The 20045-nt window shown below is 57.8% G+C and overlaps 1 protein-coding gene across 1 annotated transcript in view; it reads left to right on the forward strand.

Moving 5' to 3' along the window:
- Positions 1-18787, forward strand: part of PAX7 (paired box 7) — a 102532-nt gene extending 83745 nt beyond the window's left edge. The window contains exons 9-10 of the mRNA XM_041463465.1: positions 13414-13660; positions 17483-18787. Coding sequence (XP_041319399.1) covers positions 13414-13660; positions 17483-17598 — 363 coding nt within the window. The 3' untranslated portion in view covers positions 17599-18787. The remainder of the gene's footprint in view (positions 1-13413; positions 13661-17482) is intronic.
- The last annotated feature ends 1258 nt before the right edge of the window (positions 18788-20045 follow it).

Below are 20045 nucleotides of genomic sequence, written 5' to 3' on the forward strand. Positions count from 1 at the left end.
GTTCAGGAATCCGGGACTTTCTCCCTCTTTTCTTCTGGATTTGGGAATTTCTTCCTGGGGAAGGGCAGAGCCGGGCCCGAGGGGAGAAGGGCAGGCCCCAGCTGTGGAATATCCGGGGTTTTTGGGGGGTTTGCTCCTCTTTGTGTGCAGTGACACAAACAAACAGCAGCGGGGTCCTGCTGTGCACCTGTAACCCCATCCCAAAGAAAAAGGGATCACCGGAAGGGCTGGGGGTGATGGGGAGAGCAAAACGGGGTAATTTCATTCAGCACCCCCTGGAGAGTTTGGTTTTACCTCTTTGTAAACGAAGGAAAGAAATTATCCTGAGTGGATGGTTGATTTCCTTGTGCTTTGCCCCAAATCGCGGCATTTTCCCTCATTTTGGCCTCTGCCTCGATGTTTGTGTTTGCATGATTCCCTCACCCATCCCCATTTCCATGGATGCCGATGGAAAGGCTTTTTTTCCTCGGGAAGAAAATGCTGTTTATCCTTCCCACAGCGTTTATCCCTCACCTGCTGACCCTTTGTCAACCTTTTCCAGGAAGAGCTGGGATTTAAAGCCGGAGCTTCTCTTTTTGTGGGTTTAAATCAGGGCCCAGCATGGAAATTCCACATTTTCTGTTCTCAGCTTCTCCTCCCCACCCCAATCCTGTGCGTGGCACTGAAACAAAGCTGATGAAACCTTATCAGACCTTATCAACCTCCTTCACACCTCCCAGGAATGGGCCTGGGGAGACCCCAAACCACCTCGTGGTCTGAAGTTCTCATTGCTAAGGCTTGGCTTATCCCAAGGCTGGCTGGAACGAGCCCGGCAGCATTTGGGATGCTCAAATTCCTACTCTGCAATAAACCCCAGTGCCGGCTCGCGTTTTAGCCTTTCTTGGGCTCAAGTTCTACCTTTTTTGGGCTCAAGTTTTGGCCTTTCTTGGGCTTGAGGTTTACAGTTTTTTGGGTTGGAGTTTTGCCTTTCCTGGGCTCGAGCTTTGGCCTTTCTTGGACTCATGTTTCAGCCTTTCTTGGGCCCACGTTTTAGCGTTTATTGGGCTCAAGTGTTGGCCTTTCTTGGGCTCAAGTTCTATGGGGTTTTTTGACTCGCGTTTTATTTTTTATTAGGCTTGAGTTTTAGCCTTTCCTGGGTTCAGGTCTTGGCCTTTCTTGGGCTCGAGTTTTGGCCTTGCTGGGCTGGTTTTCCTGGGGTCAGGGGCGAGCTGAGCCTGCCGCGCCTGCTGCTGCTGCTGAGCGCTGTGATCAGCTCAGAGCCCCGGGAAACGGCAGAATATTCCAGAAACGAGGCCGATTCCTGCTCCTGCAGGGACTTTGGACCGTGTGTGCTGTGTCCTGCCGGGGTGCAGGGTCGCTCCCCCTCCGGAAGCTCCAGATTCCCGGTTTTTGTGCGGACAGGAGCTTTTTCTCCTCCGCATAATGACCCGGGCAGAATTAATCAGGCGGGGCTTTACTGCCGCTGACCCGCGGGCACCCGCAAAGCCCCGGCAGCAGCTGGTCCATACATTAACTCCTCCCTGCCTTAATCTCGGGTTTAAAACCGGCTCGTAGTGAGGCAGGGACGGGAGCAGGCGGGACACGGAGATTTTCCCAGGATCTCTCAGGTGCAAAGGCTGGCAGGGCTCAGGGCAGGTAAAGCCTGGGCTGGGCTCTGCTTTTTGGGGTTCAGCTCTTCCCCGCAATCCCAAACGTTGTGCAAAGGCACCCGCAAAGCCCCGGCAGCAGCTGGTCCATACATTAACTCCTCCCTGCCTTAATCTCGGGTTTAAAACCGGCTCGTGGTGAGGCAGGGACAGGAGCAGGCGGGACAAGAAGATTTTCCCTGGCAGGACTCAGGGCAGATAAAACCAGGGCTGGGCTCTGGTTTTGGGAGTTCAGCTTTTTTTCCAGAGCCCCAAACCCCGCGTCAAGGTCCCGGGTCCTCGCTGAGGCGGAGGGTGGGAGCAGAACTGGGATGGGAGCAGGATGGGATCTGGGATTGGGTGGGAGCGGGATGGGATCGAGATAGGATCGGGATGGGAGCGGGATGGGAGTGGGATAGAGAGGGATGGGATTGGGATAGGATCCAGATAGGATTGGGATGGGATCGGGATCAGGATGGGATCGGGATCGGATCGGGATGAGATCTGGGATCGGGATGAAGCGGGATGGGATCGGGATCAGATCGGGATGGGATCGGGACAGGAGCGGGACGGGAGCGAGCAGCCGGGCCAGGAGCGCGGGCGCTGTCCCCGCTGCCGGCAGCGGTGACATGTGCCAGCTGTGCGCGGTGTCCCCCGCTTGTCACTGCCCAGCGCCTGCCACAGCCAATCTGCGTCCTAATCGGCATCAATTAACACGAAACACTTTCTCCCCTCGCTCCCCCCGCCCCCGGCGCGGACACCCGGCCCGGAGCTCGGGATAAAGAGGGAAAAGAGCCCCCCCAGCCTCGACCCTCTCCCCCTTCACTTCCCACTAACTCAGCGCAACCAATTAGGCATCTGACACCCGCGCGGGCTGACAAATTGTTTCTGTCATCTGCTCTCTGTCTTTCATTAAACGGGAGGCGGAGGGGGGCTCGCGAGGGGAGGGGGCGGGAGATGTGATCTCCCATGCTTAGCGAGGCCAGATACATTAATTACAAAACGGCCATTTGCTGCATGAAAATGCATTAATTAAATTTATGCAATCATTATCTTTAAATAGTCATATCTTGGAAATGATCAGCCCTTCCTGAGTCTTCCCTCTCCTCCGCTAAGTATCTCTAATCCCTTTTCCAGCGGTTATCTCGGGATCAGCAGAGCCTTGTGTGCTTTTAAACTTCTGCGGCAGGAGACGCCTCCAAAACTCCGCTCGAGCCGTCGAGGGAGCGGCAGCGCGCTCCTGCCCCTGGCACCGCAGCCAGGACGGGCGCAGAGCGAGGCTTTGCCGCTTTTTGCAGGTTTTGGACCAAGATATTCTCATAAAAACCTCGTAGCTCGGCCGGGAGTTGTGGGGTTAAGGAATGAAGTTCTCGCGTTTGTGCGGGAGGGCGAGGGATGCGCTGCGGGTCCTGCGCGGGGGATGCGGGGCTGTTTCCTTGGAAAAGGTTGGATCTCAGTGCGGCAGCGCCCTGGCACAGGCGCGGCTCTGCCAGCAGCCAGCCGCCTTCCATCAGGGCGTCTTCTTCCCCTCAAAAACATCTCCTGGTTCGAGGCCATGGATGGCGTCCGTGAGGGAAAAAAAAAAAAAAAAAAAAAAAAAAAAAGAGGAGTTTTGTTGCTCTGATGATCCATATCGCTTCGTGGTGGCTTTACTTTGTCATTCTAAAAGATATTTTAATTCGGAACATCTTCAGAGGTGGCCAAAAACTCAAATTGTGCCCGCAAAGGAGAGGGAAGGACGGCGAGTGAGGCGTTAACCCAGGAGCTTCTGCTTTGCTCCCTCGTTGTTCCGAGGCTTCCCCCGTTTGTGATGAGCACACAAATAAATAATCACCGGGAATTCAGAGGGGTTCGCGCGGCAGCCCCAGGTACGGCAGAGCCGAGATACCCGGCCAGGGATTAATCTCATTCCCTGCTTAAATAAGCACCTCGACCTCGGCAGGAAAACTCCATCCGAGCGGCTTTTGGAGAGCTGGAGGAGCCGGGGAGGGATGGGATCTAAACCCCGCTCCCCCGGGCCTTCACAGCGCTGCGGGGGAAGATTTTGTTCTGCTCTTTGTGTGCCTGCGCCGTTTTTAATCAATTCTGTCGGCTTTTATTCTTAAAATCGGCAATTCCTGGTGGGGCAGTGCCCGGTCAGACGGGGGTGCTCGGACCACGGAGTTTGGTATTAGGGCCGGGTGGAATTTGGGGTGAGGGCAGTGAATGCTGCCGGGTTTCTCCCGTCTGAGGGGCAGGAATGAGCTCTGGGATTTCAGAAATCGCCTCGGGCGGTGTCTGTCCTGCCCAGGATTCCCTCGGGCTCTCTCCGGGAAGCTCGGGATGGAATCGGGACCCGGCACGGCGGGAGCAGCCTGGGGCCGGTGGCAAACAGGGCACACAAAGGGCTCCTTTTCCCCGGAGCATCCCCGGGAATGGCCCTTCCTGGAGAGAAGGGAGAAGCCTGGCCAGAGGGCAGGAGAGGTGTTTGAGCTGCAACATCGGTGCTCCTTTAGCCTGGATTTCAGCGCGGATCCCGCTTCCTTTCCCGCTGCATCCACCAGGCTCTGCTCCGCGGTGGATGCGGCTCCTTCATCCCCGACTCCCGCTTTCCTGACAGGGTTCGGAGGCTCAAGTTTGATGCGAGCCAGCAGCTCCTGAAACCCCAGCAGCAGAAAGGGCTCGGGAGGGAGAGCACGTGCAGGGCTGGGAGCGGCGTTTCCTTGGACTCGGGAGCTGGGATTTTCCTTTGGGTGAAGGAAAAAGAGGCCCTGACTTTAAAAATCTCCTCCCGTGGCAACCCCAGAAAATCCACCCGGAGCCGAGGCCCTGCCAGGATCTCCCGGAATCCTGCTCAGGCTTTGGGGCGGGCTGGGAAGAGAAACCCTCCCCTAAAAAACCGCCGGGAATCGGGAAAGGGAGCGAGCAGGGAGCTCGGCGCCGCTGATTTTCCCTTTCCTTGGGCAGCTGGGGCTGCTCGGTGCTCGGCCAGCGCTGCACTTGCTGCGCTCATCAGCGCGGTTTCCCCGCCGTGACCTCTCCCGGCCGGGCGGGCGGGTGTCTCTTACACCGCGCTTAAGCCGGGTTTAACTGATTACAGCCCTCCATAGATCAGAGGGAGCGGGGGAGGCACAGAGGAGCCCGGGGCAGGGCTGGGACTATTGATGCCTTTTGGGGCTACCTAAAAACAGAGCCAGACAAAATTAAGGGCATAAAATTAAGGGGATAAAAAGAGCTTGTATTTACTGAAGGGCCCTCAGGTACATTTTGGGCAGACGAAGACCCCCAGGGGCTGCACCCAAAAATGGACCACGGGTCACGGGGTTTGTGAGTTCTGTGAGCTCACAGGTCACACTTTTGTACGTTTGGTTCCTTTGCATATTGGGGGTTCATCTCCCAATTCCAGCTTCAGGTAATGAAGTCATTTACTCCAGGTTTGCTCCCCCCTGCTCACTATTGTTTAATTTCTCAGGGCCTGAGGCAGTGAGGTGTCCTTGATTGCCAGGCCTGGAGAGGAATGGCTGTGTCTACCCAAAACGGGAGAACAGCAGCTGCCACTGCGTGTGGAGTTCAGAGTTCTACACTAAAGAACTGCAGGGTTACATGGAAAATATAAAAGTTAAATCCTGAGGTATCACTATCAGCGTGCAGGGCCAGGGCTATCAATGAGCCCACGGGGCTGTGATTCAGCCCACGGGGCTATCAATGAGCCCACGGGGCTATCAGCGCATGGAGCAGCCTCGCCCAGGGCCGGGCACTGGGATCCGCGGGGGATTCTTTGTGGCGCAGCTCCTTTGGCACTGGCAGATGTTCCTCCGCACTCTCCGGACGCAGGGGAGGTCTGGAGCGGGCGCAGTGGAGTTTGGTGTCCCAGAGCAGTTTGGTGTCCCAAATCAGGGACTGTGGCTCATGTTTGTGAGCAGAGTTTTGTGTCCCAGAGCAGAATTTGGTGTCCCAGGGCAGAGTTCGGTGTCCCAAAGCAGAATTTGGTGTCCTAGGGGAGAACTGGGTGTCTCAAAGCAGAGTTTTGTGTCCCACAGCAGAGTTTGGTGTCCCAAGTCAGGGACTGTGGCTCATGTTTTGGGCCAGAGTTTTGTGTTCCAAAGCAGAGTTTGGTGTCCCAGGGCAGAGTTTGGTGTCCTAGAGCAGAGTTGTGTCATTGTAATGGGGTCCGGACCGGGTGACAAGTGACATAGACTCTCAAGACATTCACAGAAGGCTAATTTCACTTTATTAAGAAAATCATTGCTTTGTATACCCTAGTTCACTGCAGGTAGACCTAAATGATCTTTTAATTAAAACATCATCACCATTGGCTAATTAAGAAACCACCCTTTGCTAAACAAATCTCCATAACACATTCCACATGTGCACAACACCAGGTGCAGCAGGTTAAGATAAGAATTATTTATAATTCCTTCTTATCTTCTCACAGCCTTTCCCAGAACAATGCCTGGAAAAGTTATATTTCTCTCTGTGGCCAGAGAGAGATGCTGCACATATTTTGGTGTCCCAGGCCAGGGACCATGGCTTGTGTTTTGACGTAGAGATTGGTGTCCCAAAGCCAAGGACAATGGCTGGTGTTTTGGAGTAGAGTTTCATGTCTCAGAGCAGAGTTTGATGTCCTAAATCAGAGTTTGGAGTCCCAAGTCAGGGACCATAGCTCATGTTTGTGAGCAGAGTTTGGTGTCCCAAAGCAGACTTCAGTGTCCCACAGCAGAGTCTGGTGTCCCAGAGCAGATTTTGCTGTCCCAAGGCAGAGTCTGATGTCCCAGAGGAGATTTTGATGTCCCGGTCAGGGACCATGGCTTGTGTTTGTGAGCAGGGTCTGGTATCCCAAGGCAGATTTTGGTGTCCCACAGCAGATTTTGGTGTCCCAGAGCAGAGTTTGATGTCCTAAAGCAGATTTTGGTGTCCCAAGGCAGAGTCTGGTGTCCCAAGGGGGATTTCAGTGTCCCAAGGGAGATTTCAGTGTCCCAGAGCAGAGTTTGGTGTCCCAAGCCAGGGACGCTATCTCATGTCACCAGACCAAGTAGCTTTTAACGCAATTCCCGCTCTTCCCCTCCCACTCCCGCTTCTCCCGTGGGATTTCTCAGAGCCCTCAGTGGACGTTTGACCCCGCGGTGCTCCCGATTCCCCTGTGGGATCCCCGCTGCTCCCTCCCGGAGCAGCCGCGCCGCAGCCACTCCTCTCCCCTCGGGCCGAGCCCTTCCCGCTCTTTCCGCGTAGCTTAGCGCCTTTCCTCAGACCTTGTCTGTGATTTGTACATCCCTACAGAAGCAGGGTGCCCAAAACAAGATGCAGTGCTCCCGCTGGAACCTCACCATAGCCCTGAACAATCAGGTAACAACCTCCCACCGCCTCCCACCCCCACTCCTCCTCCCTCGCAGCCCCCGCGGCTCCGCTGTGCCGCAGCTCCATCGCATCCCCGGCTCCATCCCACCCCCAGCACCTCCCCGAGCCCTCTCCATCGTTGGTGTGTGGCGGCTTCCCATCCATCCAGCGGAGCAGGGCCATTTTAGGGCACAGGCGCTCATCTCCATGTCACCTGCCGTGTCCCCGAGCCCTTCCCCGTGGCACTGGGGTGTCTTTGGGAGCTTCAGAGCCTCGGGAAGGCGGCGCTGGCGGTCCAGGGTTGGTTGGTTGATGTTTGGGGCCGCTCTGGAGGGCTCTGGTGTCCCGGGGGTGTAGGGAATGCGGGATTCAGGCACGTCATGTTCCGTTCCCAGCTCTCCACACGTTTTCCAGCTGAGGTTTGGGGTAGGAAATCGGGATTTTGCAGCTCCCCAGCAGCAGCCCTGGAGCCAACCCGTATCAGGAGGAGCTGTGGGGTTGTGGGGGCTCCTCCACTGCTCCCCTCAACTTCTGGAGGGGGGATGAACTCCCAGGGGGGCGAGGCCGGGGAGCAGCCCTGGGTTTGTCAACCTTGAATCGTCCAAAATCCGAGTGGAGGCTTTGATCACACCTGAGAGAGCCAGGGCTGAGCTCGAGGTCAGCGAGGTCACCCCAGAGGGAATAGCTGGGCTTGGAAAACACCTCCAGGGTCCTCAGGAGCATCCCCTGCCCACCAAACGCCACCACAGGGCTCCAGTTTGCTCCAAACCCTGCCTGGCAGTGCCGCTGCATGCACGGAGCTGCAGTGACAGGATCAGGGATTTTCCCGGTGCAGGAAGGGTGAAGCACCCTCTGGATCTGCAAAGCAAATTTAGTGGGTGCTCGGTTTGGAATGCTGGGATCCAGCTCAGCTGGCTGCGGTGATTTAGAAAATATTCGAAATTAATTGCTTGGTTTTGTGAGTGCAGTGTTAGCGATTGCTACACAAGTCATTTTAGTCCTACCTAGGGGCATATTTGCATATATTTATCCTCCTTTCAAGTGGAGATCTTTGGGGAAAGTGTATTTATCTCCTCCTAACTCTTTCTTCGGCTTTCAGCCGTCCTACAGTCACCTCTTCGTTTTGTTCCCATTTAATGTATGTGTGGAATAATCGACTCTTCCTCTTCCCGCCAAGTGGAAATGAATCCACAGAGATCAAAAAGCATTAATGTGGGGAAGGGTTTTTCCTTCTGCCAGGAGCAGGGCGAGAGAGAAAGATGGGAAGGATGGAGCTGGTTCCCCCCAAAACTGCCTGGGAGGGCAGGGCATGACCTGGAGAGGAGCTGGAGCAGCCGGGGGTAGCAGGGACTGAGCTCCTTCCGGGAGGAGCTGGGAGAGCTTTGTTAAATCCCGGGGATCCAGCAGGTTTCCCGGCAGGAAGGTTTGCCATGCCCGGGAAAGAGAAGTGGGAACAGCCCAGAAGCTGGAAGCCAGGGAGATTTCAGCCTCCCCTGCAGGGAATTTCCCGGGGCTTCTTGCCTGGTGTGGCCCCAGAAAATCCAACGCATCCCATTCATTGCCACCCTTGTCCCAGCCAGGGAGGATTTGTCCCCGTTCCCAGGAAAGCAGCACCACAGCCCCAGGAATCACAATGGCAGGAGCCCTTCCTGGGGTGTCCCCGGATGTGTCCCTGGTGTGTCCCTGATGCGTCCTTGGATGTGTCTATGGAGGTGTCCCTGGATGTGTCTCTGGATGTCCCTGGGTGTGTCCCCGGATGTGTCTCTGAATGGGTCCCCGCAGTGTCCAGGAGCTGATGGGGGTCGCCTGGGGATCCTGGGGAGCTTCTAGGGTGGAGCAGGAGCCGTGGTCACTCTGGGGATGTTGTAAGGAAGGAGCCATGGTCACTCCAGGATGTCCTATAGGGAAGGCACTGTGGTCACTCCAGGGATGTTTTAGGGAAGGAGCTGTGGTCATTCTGGGGATGTTTTAGGGCTGGAGCCATGGTCACTCCAGGATATCCCACAGGGCAGGAGCTGTGGTCACTCTGGGATGTTTTAGGGCAGGAACCGTGGTCACTCAGGGATGTTTAAGGTCTGGAGTTATGGTCACTCCAGGATATCCCATAGGGCAGGAGCTGTGGTCACTCAGGGATGTTTTAGGGCTGGAGCCATAGTCACTCCAGGATATCCCATAGGGCAGGAGCTGTGGTCCCTCCAGGGCTGTCCCGTGGCTCTCGGTATCCACCAAGGAGCAGACACCAACTGTGCCAGGGCCAGGCCTGGCCACCAAACTCGGGTGCTGCCCTGCCCTTGTCCCTCTGTTATCTGTCCCCATCACTCGGGTCCCCTCCAGCCCCCCGAGCCCCAAAAGCAGATCCTGATTGCCCAGCTGGAAGGTCCTAATTGCGCTTCCCTCCCCAAAGCCGCCTCCCTTTATCATAAAGGGTGCACATTTCCCCCGCTGCAGCTTCCGCGGCCACAGGCCCCGAGGGCCAGCTCAGAAATGGAGGGAATTAATTACATTTTTTTAACTCCCCTCCTTTTATAGCAGGGGATAGAGCGATGAAACATCCCGGGGGGAGCGGGGGGAGCTGCCGAGGAGGGTGGAGAGGGAGGGAGCAACAGCAGGAGGTGAGGGGGGAGCTGCTGCCTTCATCCAGGAGGGTCTTTGTGCATCAACCCCACACCCCAGGACCTCTCCCTACTCGTTCCCGCTGCAAAGGTGACCTCGGGAATGGCAGCGGACGAGGCCCAAGGCTGCTGGCATTGACTCAAGCCCCGAGTGCGAGCCCATGGTTTGGGCCAGGTGAAGGGAGAGGATGGGGATGGGAGGGAGGGAAAGGGACGGTCCCGCTGTCAGTCCCGCTGATGGACAGCGAGCAGATCCCCCTGCAGATAAACCCCGGCAGATGTGGAGCGGGCATTGATTTTTAGTCAGGGATGATAATGCACCAAGAAGTCATAAATTAGAAGGCAGCAAGGTCAGAGAGGGACGGGAGAAGGACTTTGCATTCTTGAGGAGGGGATCCAGAGTTCAAAAGTGGCCTGGAAAATGAGTTTCTGCAGCTGGAAGGAGCAGTCCAGGCACACGGGCCCAGGAGGGCTCTGCAGGGTTTGCCGTGCTGGGTGGAAGGAGGGAACGGGAATCTCTGGTTCCCACTCGATATTCCAAACCCCTTCGTGTCCTGGGGTGGGGAAAGGTGGATCTGCCCTCGGCTGAACCTGTGCAGAGCTCAGGGAGCTCAGCCCCAAATCCCCCTCAGCCTGTCCGGGAAGGGGATTCTCAGCCCCAAATCCCTCTCAGCCCATCTGGGAAGGGCAGGGGCTTCCCGGCCCCAAATCCTTCTCAGCCTGTTCGGGAAGGGGATTCTCGGCCCCATATCCCCCTCAGCCTGTCTGGGAAGAGGAATCCCAGCCCCAAATCCCCCTCAGCCTGTCTGGGAAGGGCAGGGGCTTCCCATGGTCAGTGTTCTTGGAGAGGGACCGGAGAGTTTTGGGGCTCAGCTGAGCTCTCAGGGTCCCCACGGTCACCCCAAATCCATGGGAACATTCAGCTGGGATGAATCCCCCACCCCAGAGGCAGCCGTTCCCCACCCCGGCAGGGCTGGGAGGGAATCCCGGCATCCTGGTGGATTCCTAGGGGGAAATTCAGCCCTTCCTATCCCCTTCGGGCCCGGCTGAGCTGTCCCTCGCAGGGCAGGGTCCCTGCAGGGATCCCAGAGGGAGAACAGGAATTGGGAACTCTGCAGGGCTGGGAAGGAATCCCGGCGTCCCGACGGATTCCCAGAGGGAAATTCGGTCCTTCCTGTCCCCTTCGGGCCGGGCTGGGCTGAGCTGTCCTTGGCAGAGCAGCGTCCCTGTAGAGACTGGGAGCTCTGCAGGGCCGGGGTTGCTGGAGCCAAGGCCGGCCTGCAGAGACTCCAGGGGCAGAGCTGCTCTCAGAAACCGCTCCTGATTCCCACCCATTAAAGCCAATTCCTTTTTTTAGCGGGATTTGTGGAAGCATCTGTCCCGCTCCCTGAATTTGGAGTGTGAATCTGGGTTTCATTTGCCAGCCTTGCTTTACATCCCCCTTTTTTTCCTAAAAGGAAGTGTTAATGTGGCTCTCCCCGCCTTGGGGAGCCGCTTCTTTGCTCGGGGTAATCAGAAGCAGCTGGGGCACTGCGGGGCCGTGGCCGGGAGGGAGGGAGAGCACAAACCCCGCTGCTCCCCGAGCGATTCCAGCGCGTTAAATCCTCTCTGCACCTGCGGGGCTCGGCTGGGCGGGCTCAGAGCCCCGGCCGGGCAGCACTGCCAGGCCTGGACAGCTCAGGAAGGGCGAGGAGAGAGGGCAGAGCTTCCAGGAATAACTCACAACATCCCCCCCGGCCGTGTTTTCCACTCGTGTTTGTTGTTTTAAACAGCCGGTTCTGCTCGTGAATTCGCTCCAGCCGTGTCCGGGGCTCTGTGTGAGGGTTCTGGGTGTCTCTCAGGACACAGACCCAGCTCCTCCACCTGGGAGATGCTCCAGCTCGGAGCTCTCCCTGAACCCAGGGGATTGGGGCTGAGCCAGACAGGGTTTGTGGACTTTAGGGGGAGCCCACAAATAACTCTGCAGCTGGAAAAGCTCCCAGGCTGCCCTTCCGTGATTTCCCCACTCTGCAGAGCCCGGGGGGGGTCCGTGTTGCACCCCCAGGACAGCTCAGCACCCCAGTCCTGGATTAACCCACTCTCCTGAACATTAAATTTCCTCTCTTCATCCCCAGTCCTTGGGCTGGGGAGCCCCACGGGGATATTTTCAGGGCTGAACATTCCCATGGAAGCACCTCGGGGCTTAATCCCCTGCCCAGAGGCTCTGGAGAGCTGATCGAGGCTCTGCTAAACTCCGTGTGGGGGCAGCTGAGCCGGGTTTAACTTTTGGGGAGCAGCAGAGAAGTCTGAGCTCCGTGCAGGGTGGAAAGCCTGGAGGAGGATGGGTCAGTGAGCCAGGGATGGGGGGGAACGAGCCAGGGATGGGGGGAATGAGTACAGGATGAGGGGTAACAAGCCTGGGATGGATGGCAACGAGCCATGCATGGGGCAGAACGACCAAGGCTGGGGGGGAACGAGCCAGGGATGGGGGGAAGGAGCCCTTCCCTCGCTCAAACCTCACTCCCAGCCCCAGCCCCACACCCAGCCCAGCCCCGCGCTCGGGGTTAGATGGATTTTCCAGGATTTTACCCAACCCCCTCCACCCCCCGCTGCCGAGTTCCCCTCCCGGACAAATTCTCCTCCCGGAGCGGGGCCGGGAGGGGATTTTCCATCCAGGCAAAGCGTCTTTGCAGCGCTCCCGAGCCCTTCCGGGGGGAGGAGGAGATGCTTTAGAAAGCAGAGGCCAGCTCGTGGCTGGGCATTCACCCCGGAGCCCGCTGGGGCAGGGAGGAGGGGCCGGGAAGGTGTCGGGGTGAGCAGGAAGGGGAGCCTCGGCCCCACAAACCCCCCCAGTGTCCTTCCCGAGAATGCAGCCCCGGCACAAAAGCTCACCAGGCCGCTGCTGGCGGATAAAGGGCTCATTTTACCACTTGCCAGGCTCCAAATATTTCCAATTTGCCACTTTAATTGATGTCAATAAGGTTATGCTAAATTCGGAGATTTGGAGCCGCTCGGCATCTGAGCGCCGGCCGGGCCCCCCGAGGTGACCGTCCCCTGTCCCCGCTCCCCCCGCCCCAGCCCGCGGCTCCGACACGACCGAGAGGCTTCAGGAGCCCCGGCCCTTCCCCTGCGAGCCCTTTCCACCCTTAACTCGGAATTACCCCGGGGAAATTCTGCTGATCCCTGGCGGGACCGGGGTCCCCGTGCGAAGGGCAGAGCCTCACCCCCAGCTCAGCCCCGGGAACAAATCTGGCATTTTTGCTGGGGGAAAAAAAAAAAAAAAAAAAAAAAAAAAAAAAGAGAGAAAAAAAAAAAAGAGAGAGAAAAAAAAAAAACACCAACAAAAACCCAATTAGTTCATCTGGTTCAGGTCTCAAAGCAGGAAGATTTTTTGTGTGCAAATTCAATTACATTTTCCACCAGAGCACTGAAAGGAGCCGGACCAGGACCTGTTACCCTTTAACTTTTGAGGGCAAAGAGACCTCGGACGTTTCAGCCCCTGAAGCTGCATCAAAGGCAGCAAGGGTTTCATCTGCTTTGCTTGGGGACCTTGGCAAACCTGACTTCCCAAGAACGGCTAGATTTTTTTCCTCACCGTCCCTTTGGGAAAATCGGGATTTTCCTCCTGGTTTTCCGTGGCCCCTCATCCCTGGCAGGGCAGCAAAAAATATCCCCAAATCCCGAGTGGGCTGAGTGGAATTGCTGCATCCTCCCCGTTCAGGACTCCGAGGGGAGCCCCGGCGGGGTTTGGGGGAGCAGAGCTCGGCTCTCCCGCCTGGCCATCCCCGTGTGGGCTCTGGCCATCCCAAAGCGCCCTTTTGGGGCCGTTTTCGGGGCCGTTTTCCTCCCGCCCGGCCCCTGACGGTACCTCGGTGTCTCTGCAGGTGATGAGCATCCTGAGCAACCCCAGCGGGGTCCCGCCGCAGCCCCAGGCCGATTTCTCCATCTCTCCCCTCCACGGCGGCCTGGACAGCACCAACTCCATCTCGGCCAGCTGCAGCCAGCGCAGCGACTCCATCAAGTCCGTGGAGAGCCTCCCGACCTCGCAGTCCTACTGTCCCCCCACCTACAGCACCACCAGCTACAGCGTGGACCCCGTGGCCGGCTACCAGTACGGCCAGTACGGGCAGAGTAAGTGCCGGGAGGAATTCCCCCTTCCCGGGAACGGCAGGAGCGAGGGAGGGAGTGGGGGTTGGATTTATACACCCGAATTCTGCCTGTTGGGTGGGAGACCTGGGAAGTTTGTCCTGCTGGAAGTGAAATCTGCTCATGGGTTGCTTCTCCCCTCGCAGGCGAATCAAAAGCCCCAGTGAAATGTTTTAGGTGAAATTTTCTGTCAGTAAAAGGCAGCTCCAGCCCCTTCTCCTTGCCCAGAACCACCAGGACGGGCTCACCCTGCTCAGCCGGGGGAAAGCTGGGCTTTGTAAAGCCGAGATGAGCGTGTCCCTGTCTGCCCTGCCCTCTCCAGGCCGGGGCTGGGAGCTTTTCCTGCAGAACGCCTTTGTCACCAGGGCTGGGGCTGGAATCCTGAGCCTGCCCAGGTGTTGTCCCTGCTGGGTGACTGGGACAGCCTGGCCGGAGGATGACAGGAACAGTCTGGTCAGGGGGGTGGTGTCCCTTTCGGGTGACAGGAACAGCCCAGCAGGAGGTGACAGGGACACGCCACTCATGGGGTGCTGTTCTGACTGGACTACAGGGACAGCCTGGCCAGTGGGAGCTGTCCCAGCTGGGTGACAGGAACAACCTGGTCAGGGGGTGCTGTCCTGGCCAGGTGACAGGCACAGCCCAGCCAGGTGATGGGGACAGCCAGGCCGGTGACAGGCACAGCCTGGCAGGAGGTGACGGAGACAGCCCAGCCGGGTGACAGGCACAGCCCGGCTGGTGACAGGGACAGCCTGGCAGGAGGTGACAGGCACAGCCCGGCTGGAGGTGACAGGCACAGCCCGGCCAGTGACAGTCACAGCCTGGCAGGAGGTGACAGGCACAGCCCGGCTGGAGGTGACAGGCACAGCCTGGCAGGAGTGACAGGCACAGCCCGGCCGGTGACAGCAGCCCCGCGGCCCGGGCTGTTCTCACGTGCCGCGTGTCCCCGGCCGCGGGGCCGCTCGGAGCGCCGCTGACCCTCGAGGGTTAAAGGTGCATCCTCTTCCTGCGGGCGCGCTGCCGCTGCCCGCAGCGTGTCCTCGGTGACCTTTCCTCCCTCGGCCGCGGCTCCGGCCCCGCTCTGTCACAGCCCTTTAATGTCCTTAACGCGCGGCCTCAATGAGAACCGGCTGTGGCGGCAGACGGGATCAATAGCGGCCCCCCCGCCCCTCCTCTTTTTGTTTGTCGGGAGTTTGATCTGTGACCCCTCGACCTTCCCCTCGCTTCTGGATGCGGGGCTGGACACACGTGCTATTGATAAAAATCTTAAACAAATTCCGATACCATGTATTTCCAATAAAGATTCCCTTGGGCGAGGCGTTAGTCACACCCATGTGTGTAAAAAATAAAATAAGGGGGCGAGCTGCTTTCGGCAGAGAGGGGGAAGGAGAAAGGAGGGTTTGTCTGGCTTTGCTGCAGGATTTTTTGCTCGAGCTGCGCGCACGGTTTGTGTCGTTTCCCGGGCCCCCCGTGCCCGTTTCTGTCACCCCGTTGGTGACGAGCTCTCTGCAGTTTGCCTCGGTAATTAGCGCTGCCGAGAGCAGCCCCTCACGTGCAGTTGACCTTGGAATAACGACATTTTTTCCTGCCTTTCCCCGTGCCTGTTGTGCTTTGCAGATAATTCCAATTCCTCCTCCTTTTGGGTTCTTCACTTCCCTTCAAATTCTGTTTTAACGCCCGTCGGCGTGAGGTGACCCCACGGGGTCATTTATTCAGATCAGGTGCTCCTTCCTTCTCTGATGCGGCACAAAAGCATCAAAAACTATTTTTAGGTGCATCAAAAACTATTTTTAGGTGATAAAATATATTCATTGCATAACACAAAGTATCATTTGGATCATATATAATGCCACGGTGTATATAATATTATGTCATCAATAGGATATATAATATAATTTAATTAATAGAGATGATATTATAGGAATGGGTGTTATGGGGTTGGGGCAGGCTCTGTGTGACAGGAGACAAACCCAGGGTTTGGGAATCAGAGAATCCCTCTCCTCCCACTTCTCCTTATTCCCAGTTTTACACAAACAAACCCAGCCTCACTTTCCCTCTCACTTAAACAAACAAACACCTTCCGTAAATTTCTGGGTTTATTTTGGCTTCTGCCTCGCTAAACCAACAAACCCCATCCCTGATTTCTGGCCTGGGATCCCCTGGTGCCTGTGGATTTTGCCCAGCGGCACAGCGAGGAATGTTTGGGGTTTTTGGGAGGATGGGATTGCCATCGAATTCCCAGCCTGGCAGGAGGTTGGAGCTGGGGGAGGTCGGGCTCTGCTCGCAGGGAACGAGGGACTGGACAAAAGGAAACAGCTTCAAACAGCACCGAGGAGATTCAGGTTGGATTTTGGGGGAAATTCCTGCATGGAAAGGGGCTCAGGCACGGCATGGGCTGCCCAGGGAGATGCTATCCCTGGAATTGTCCCCAAACATGGATCCAGTGCTCGGAGACAGCGTTTGGGGACAGGCAGTGCTGGGCTAAGGTCTGGACTCGATGATCTCAAGGGGCTTCTCCAAGCTCCCTGACGATTCCAGCATTTTGTGGGCTCCACCTGCTCGCCCCTCTCCTTCCCCCAGGGCCACCCAGCGCGGTGACACCGGGGACAGAGCCGCCACCACACACCCGCAGCGTCCCAGCAGAGAAATCCCTGGAATATCAGTGAAAGTTCTGGATGAGGGCCGGGGGAGGAGCCCTGTGGAAGGCGGAGGGAGCACACCCGGCCCTGCCGAGCTGCTGCTGCTCCCGCTGGGCCATCCCGGGATCCCCCCGCTCCCAGGGCCGCTCCGTCCCGGCCGGCGGGAGCGGGGCCGGCGGATCCGCCGCTCCCAGAGGCCGGGGACGCGTTAATGATGCCGGTGATGGAACGCGGGAGCGTGAAGGGAATTCTAATGGATCTGCCAAGTCTAATCAGGATTGGTGCGTGGAAGGGGCTCCTCTGGGGCCCGCCGCTGACAGGACGTTGATGGCTGAGATTTGTTTACTCATTGGCAGCGATCGGGCAGCTCCTGCCAGCTCCTGATTAATCTAATTGGGGCCATTAGAGGCGCGGAGGGGGACTTTGACTGAAGCTTGGCTAATGAGCAGTGTCACCGTCCTGTCCCAGCCCTGTCCCCTCACCCCGGGGCGGCCGGGGGAGCTGGGACCTGCTGTCCCCTCGGGGCTGGGGCTGGTCTCCCTTTCCAGATGGAAGTGAGGGGAGAGGTTTCCGTGGGATGGAGGGAGGCAGGCAGGGCTCACAGCCGTGAGTCAGCAGTGGCGAGGCAGGTGCGAGCCCAGACCTGGGCAGCCTCCACCTAAATCTCTGGAATCACATCCAGCAGCATCACGCAGAGTGGCAGCCTGGAAGGTTTATCCCAAACCTCCAGGCAGCTCCCTCAGAACCCTCTTTCTCCATGGCAGAATTCCCACTTTTTTCAGGTGTTCATAGAGACAGTCAAGGGCTCCCCTCCCTTCAGCTGTGCTGAGCCCCACAGCAGCTCCTGGCAGTTCCAGCCTGGCTCTGAGCCCTTCCCGGGACAGCAGGAGGTCCCTGCTGTGTGTGACAGCCCTGGGCTGTCCCTGCTGCCCTGCAGCTCCTGGCAGCCCCATCCCAGCTCTGAACCCTTCCCGGGACAGCAGGAGGTCCCTGCTGTGTGTGACAGCCCTGGGCTGTCCCTGCTGCCCTGCAGGACCTGTCCTGCTCCTGGCAGCCCCATCCTGGCTCTGAACCCTTCCTAGGAGAGCAGGAGGTCCCTGATGCTGCCCTGTAGGGCTGAAAGCCTGGTCACTGAGTGTCCCCGTGTCCTCACTGTCCCTTTCCCCCACAGCTGCCGTGGATTACCTGGCCAAGAACGTCAGCCTGTCCACGCAGCGCCGCATGAAGCTGGGCGAGCACTCGGCCGTGCTGGGGCTGCTGCCGGTCGAGACGGGCCAGGCCTACTGAGACCCCCTCGCCAGGGACCTCTGGAGACCCCCGCCGGCTCCCAGGGATCCTCCCTGCCCCGTTCCACCCCAGCTGCCGAGGAGATGGGAGACGGGGGAGCTCTCCCAGGATCCGGCTGCTCCAGAGCATTCCAGAGGCAAGTCCGGCCTCTGGGGCCTGACTCCTCCTGTGGCCAGAGACAATGGGCTGGGTGCATTTATCAACCCCAGTCCAGCCCTCCCTCCAAAGCCCCTGGCCACAGCATTCCCCACACTCCAGGACTTCCCATTCCTAGGTAGCTGGCATAGTCAAAGCCAAATGAGCGCTTTGGGGTTTTGTTTTTTTTCTTTCTAAAGGGAAAAAAAGAGAAATGTTTCATTTTGTTTCCTTTTCTTTCCGTTGCTGTAAATTTGGTGAATGTTGTATAGGAAGGTATAACCCAGCTGAGCATTAAGGGTGATGTAAACCGGGACCACGGAAGACCTATGGACCAAAAATAAGGACTTGTTTAAAAAACAAACAAACAAACTGCAAAGGCAAATGAAAGCAGAAAAACATTCAAGGGACAGCAAATTTCCCCAGCCCAGCCTACCCTCCCTTCTCACCGTTGGCTTCCCAAAGCAGGGCCGGACGGGCCAGATCGCTGCTAAGCAGGGCTGGGGTGGAATTCCAGCCAGTCTGGGACCTTTGGGAAACGTGAACAGCTGCAGGAGGAGCGGAGAGGAAGGGCACGGGTGACACTCACTGCTCCTCTGAGGGACAATCCGGACACGAGTGTCACCGCCAGGACACAGCAGCAGAGCGGCGGCAGCGGGGACAGCGCTGGCCTGGCACGAGGAGGGGCTGCAGACACACCCCAGGGACACGGGGCAGGGATACTGGTGGCCCTGCTGCCCCTGAGCTGACCACGGGAGCAAAGACAAGAGGGCAGGGCCAGGAACTCACTGAGCAGAGCCAGGTCCTGCCATGGGAGTCACCTGGAAGGGAACGGAGCTGAGCCTGGAGGTGCTGCCCTGCCCAGGACGTGGAGCCAGGACAGAGGAGCTGAGGGGTTTTTGTAGCAGCCAGGACAGGAAGGGGCTCCAGCTGCCCCTCTCCACACTGCAGGGATGAGATTCGTCTTCCTGAGACATTCCCTGTTCTCACTGCTGGGAGAAAGCTTTGCTCCATCCATCCCTCCATCCATCCATCCATCCATCCATCCATCCATCCATCCTCCACCATCCATCCATCATCCATCCATCCATCCATCCATCCATCCATCCATCCCTCCATCCATCATCCATCCATCATCCATCATCCATCCATCCATCCATCCATCCATCCATCCATCCATCCATCATCCATCCCCAGCCCAGTCCCACATTCCCTTTTTCTGCTGCTGGAGCCTCTCTCTCATTCCCCCCTAAGTCAGATCCTGTTCTCTGAATTTCTCCCCCCACTTTTCTCCTCTCCTGCCTTTGTGTCACCTCCTGTCCCTGCTTGGACAAGCCCAGCCAGCACCCCCAGGTCACTGCTGAGATGTCACCTCCTGGGGTGACACATTTCCCTTTTGGTTGATCCTTGGTGATCCCTGAGCATTCCCAGTGGGGCAGAGGTCACCCATCACCTCCCCGTGCCAGGTCAGGAGGTTTGGCCTGGAGAGGGTCAGGACAGCTGGCCCGGGATGAGGCAGGAGCTGAGGTGTGAGAGGCGTGGTGGCCACGGGCAGAGTTCAGTGTCCCCCTCATGAGCAGAGTTGTGTCCCCCATGAGCAGAGTTGTGTCTCCCACAGGCAGAGTTTGGTGTCCCCTGTGGGCTGTCAGGTTTGTGATGCCTTCAGATCTCTGCTTTCACAGCAATTCTCTGCCTTTGTGCACTGAGGGACCCCGTGGCTGCTCCAGGTTGCTGAAGGAGACTTCCCTGGTTCTCCCCTCTCCTGCCCTTCCCGAACCAGCTGGAATGTTCTGGCAGCTGGAACATCTCCCTGGGCTCTTCCCCTGCCTGGTCCCCTCCCCATTCATCACAAGCCACCAGGCCATTGTCCCTGCAGCCATCTGGACCAACTCACCTGTCCTGGATTCCCAGTGTCCCAGCAGAGCCACACGTGGCTCCCATCAGCTTTGCTTCCCGCCTCCGGCAGAGTGGGCTCCACATTCCCAGAGGGATTTCCCTGCACCTCTGTCATGCAGGAGCTGAACCCAGGTGACTCCTGAACCCACAGGCTCGGTGCTCCAGAAATCCTCGTGTCACGCACGGAGCCCAAACATTCCCTGGATCACAGAGTTTGGGAGCAATTCCATTCCCACCTCCTCTCCCAGGGCACCTGCGGCCAGCGAGGCTGAAGGGACACAGAGGGGACACAATTTCCAGAGGGGACAGAGGAGCCCCAGTGCCCTGGCCTGCCCGGGTGACCCTGAGGCCTCTCCCTGCTTTGCTCCAGAGATCTCAGGGAGCAGCGAAGCCTCTGCTGGTTCGTGGTGTTTGTG

The sequence above is a fragment of the Pyrgilauda ruficollis genome, unplaced genomic scaffold (genome assembly GCF_017590135.1).
Source record: "Pyrgilauda ruficollis isolate IOZ18807 unplaced genomic scaffold, ASM1759013v1 scaffold165, whole genome shotgun sequence".
Lineage (NCBI taxonomy): Eukaryota > Metazoa > Chordata > Aves > Passeriformes > Passeridae > Pyrgilauda > Pyrgilauda ruficollis.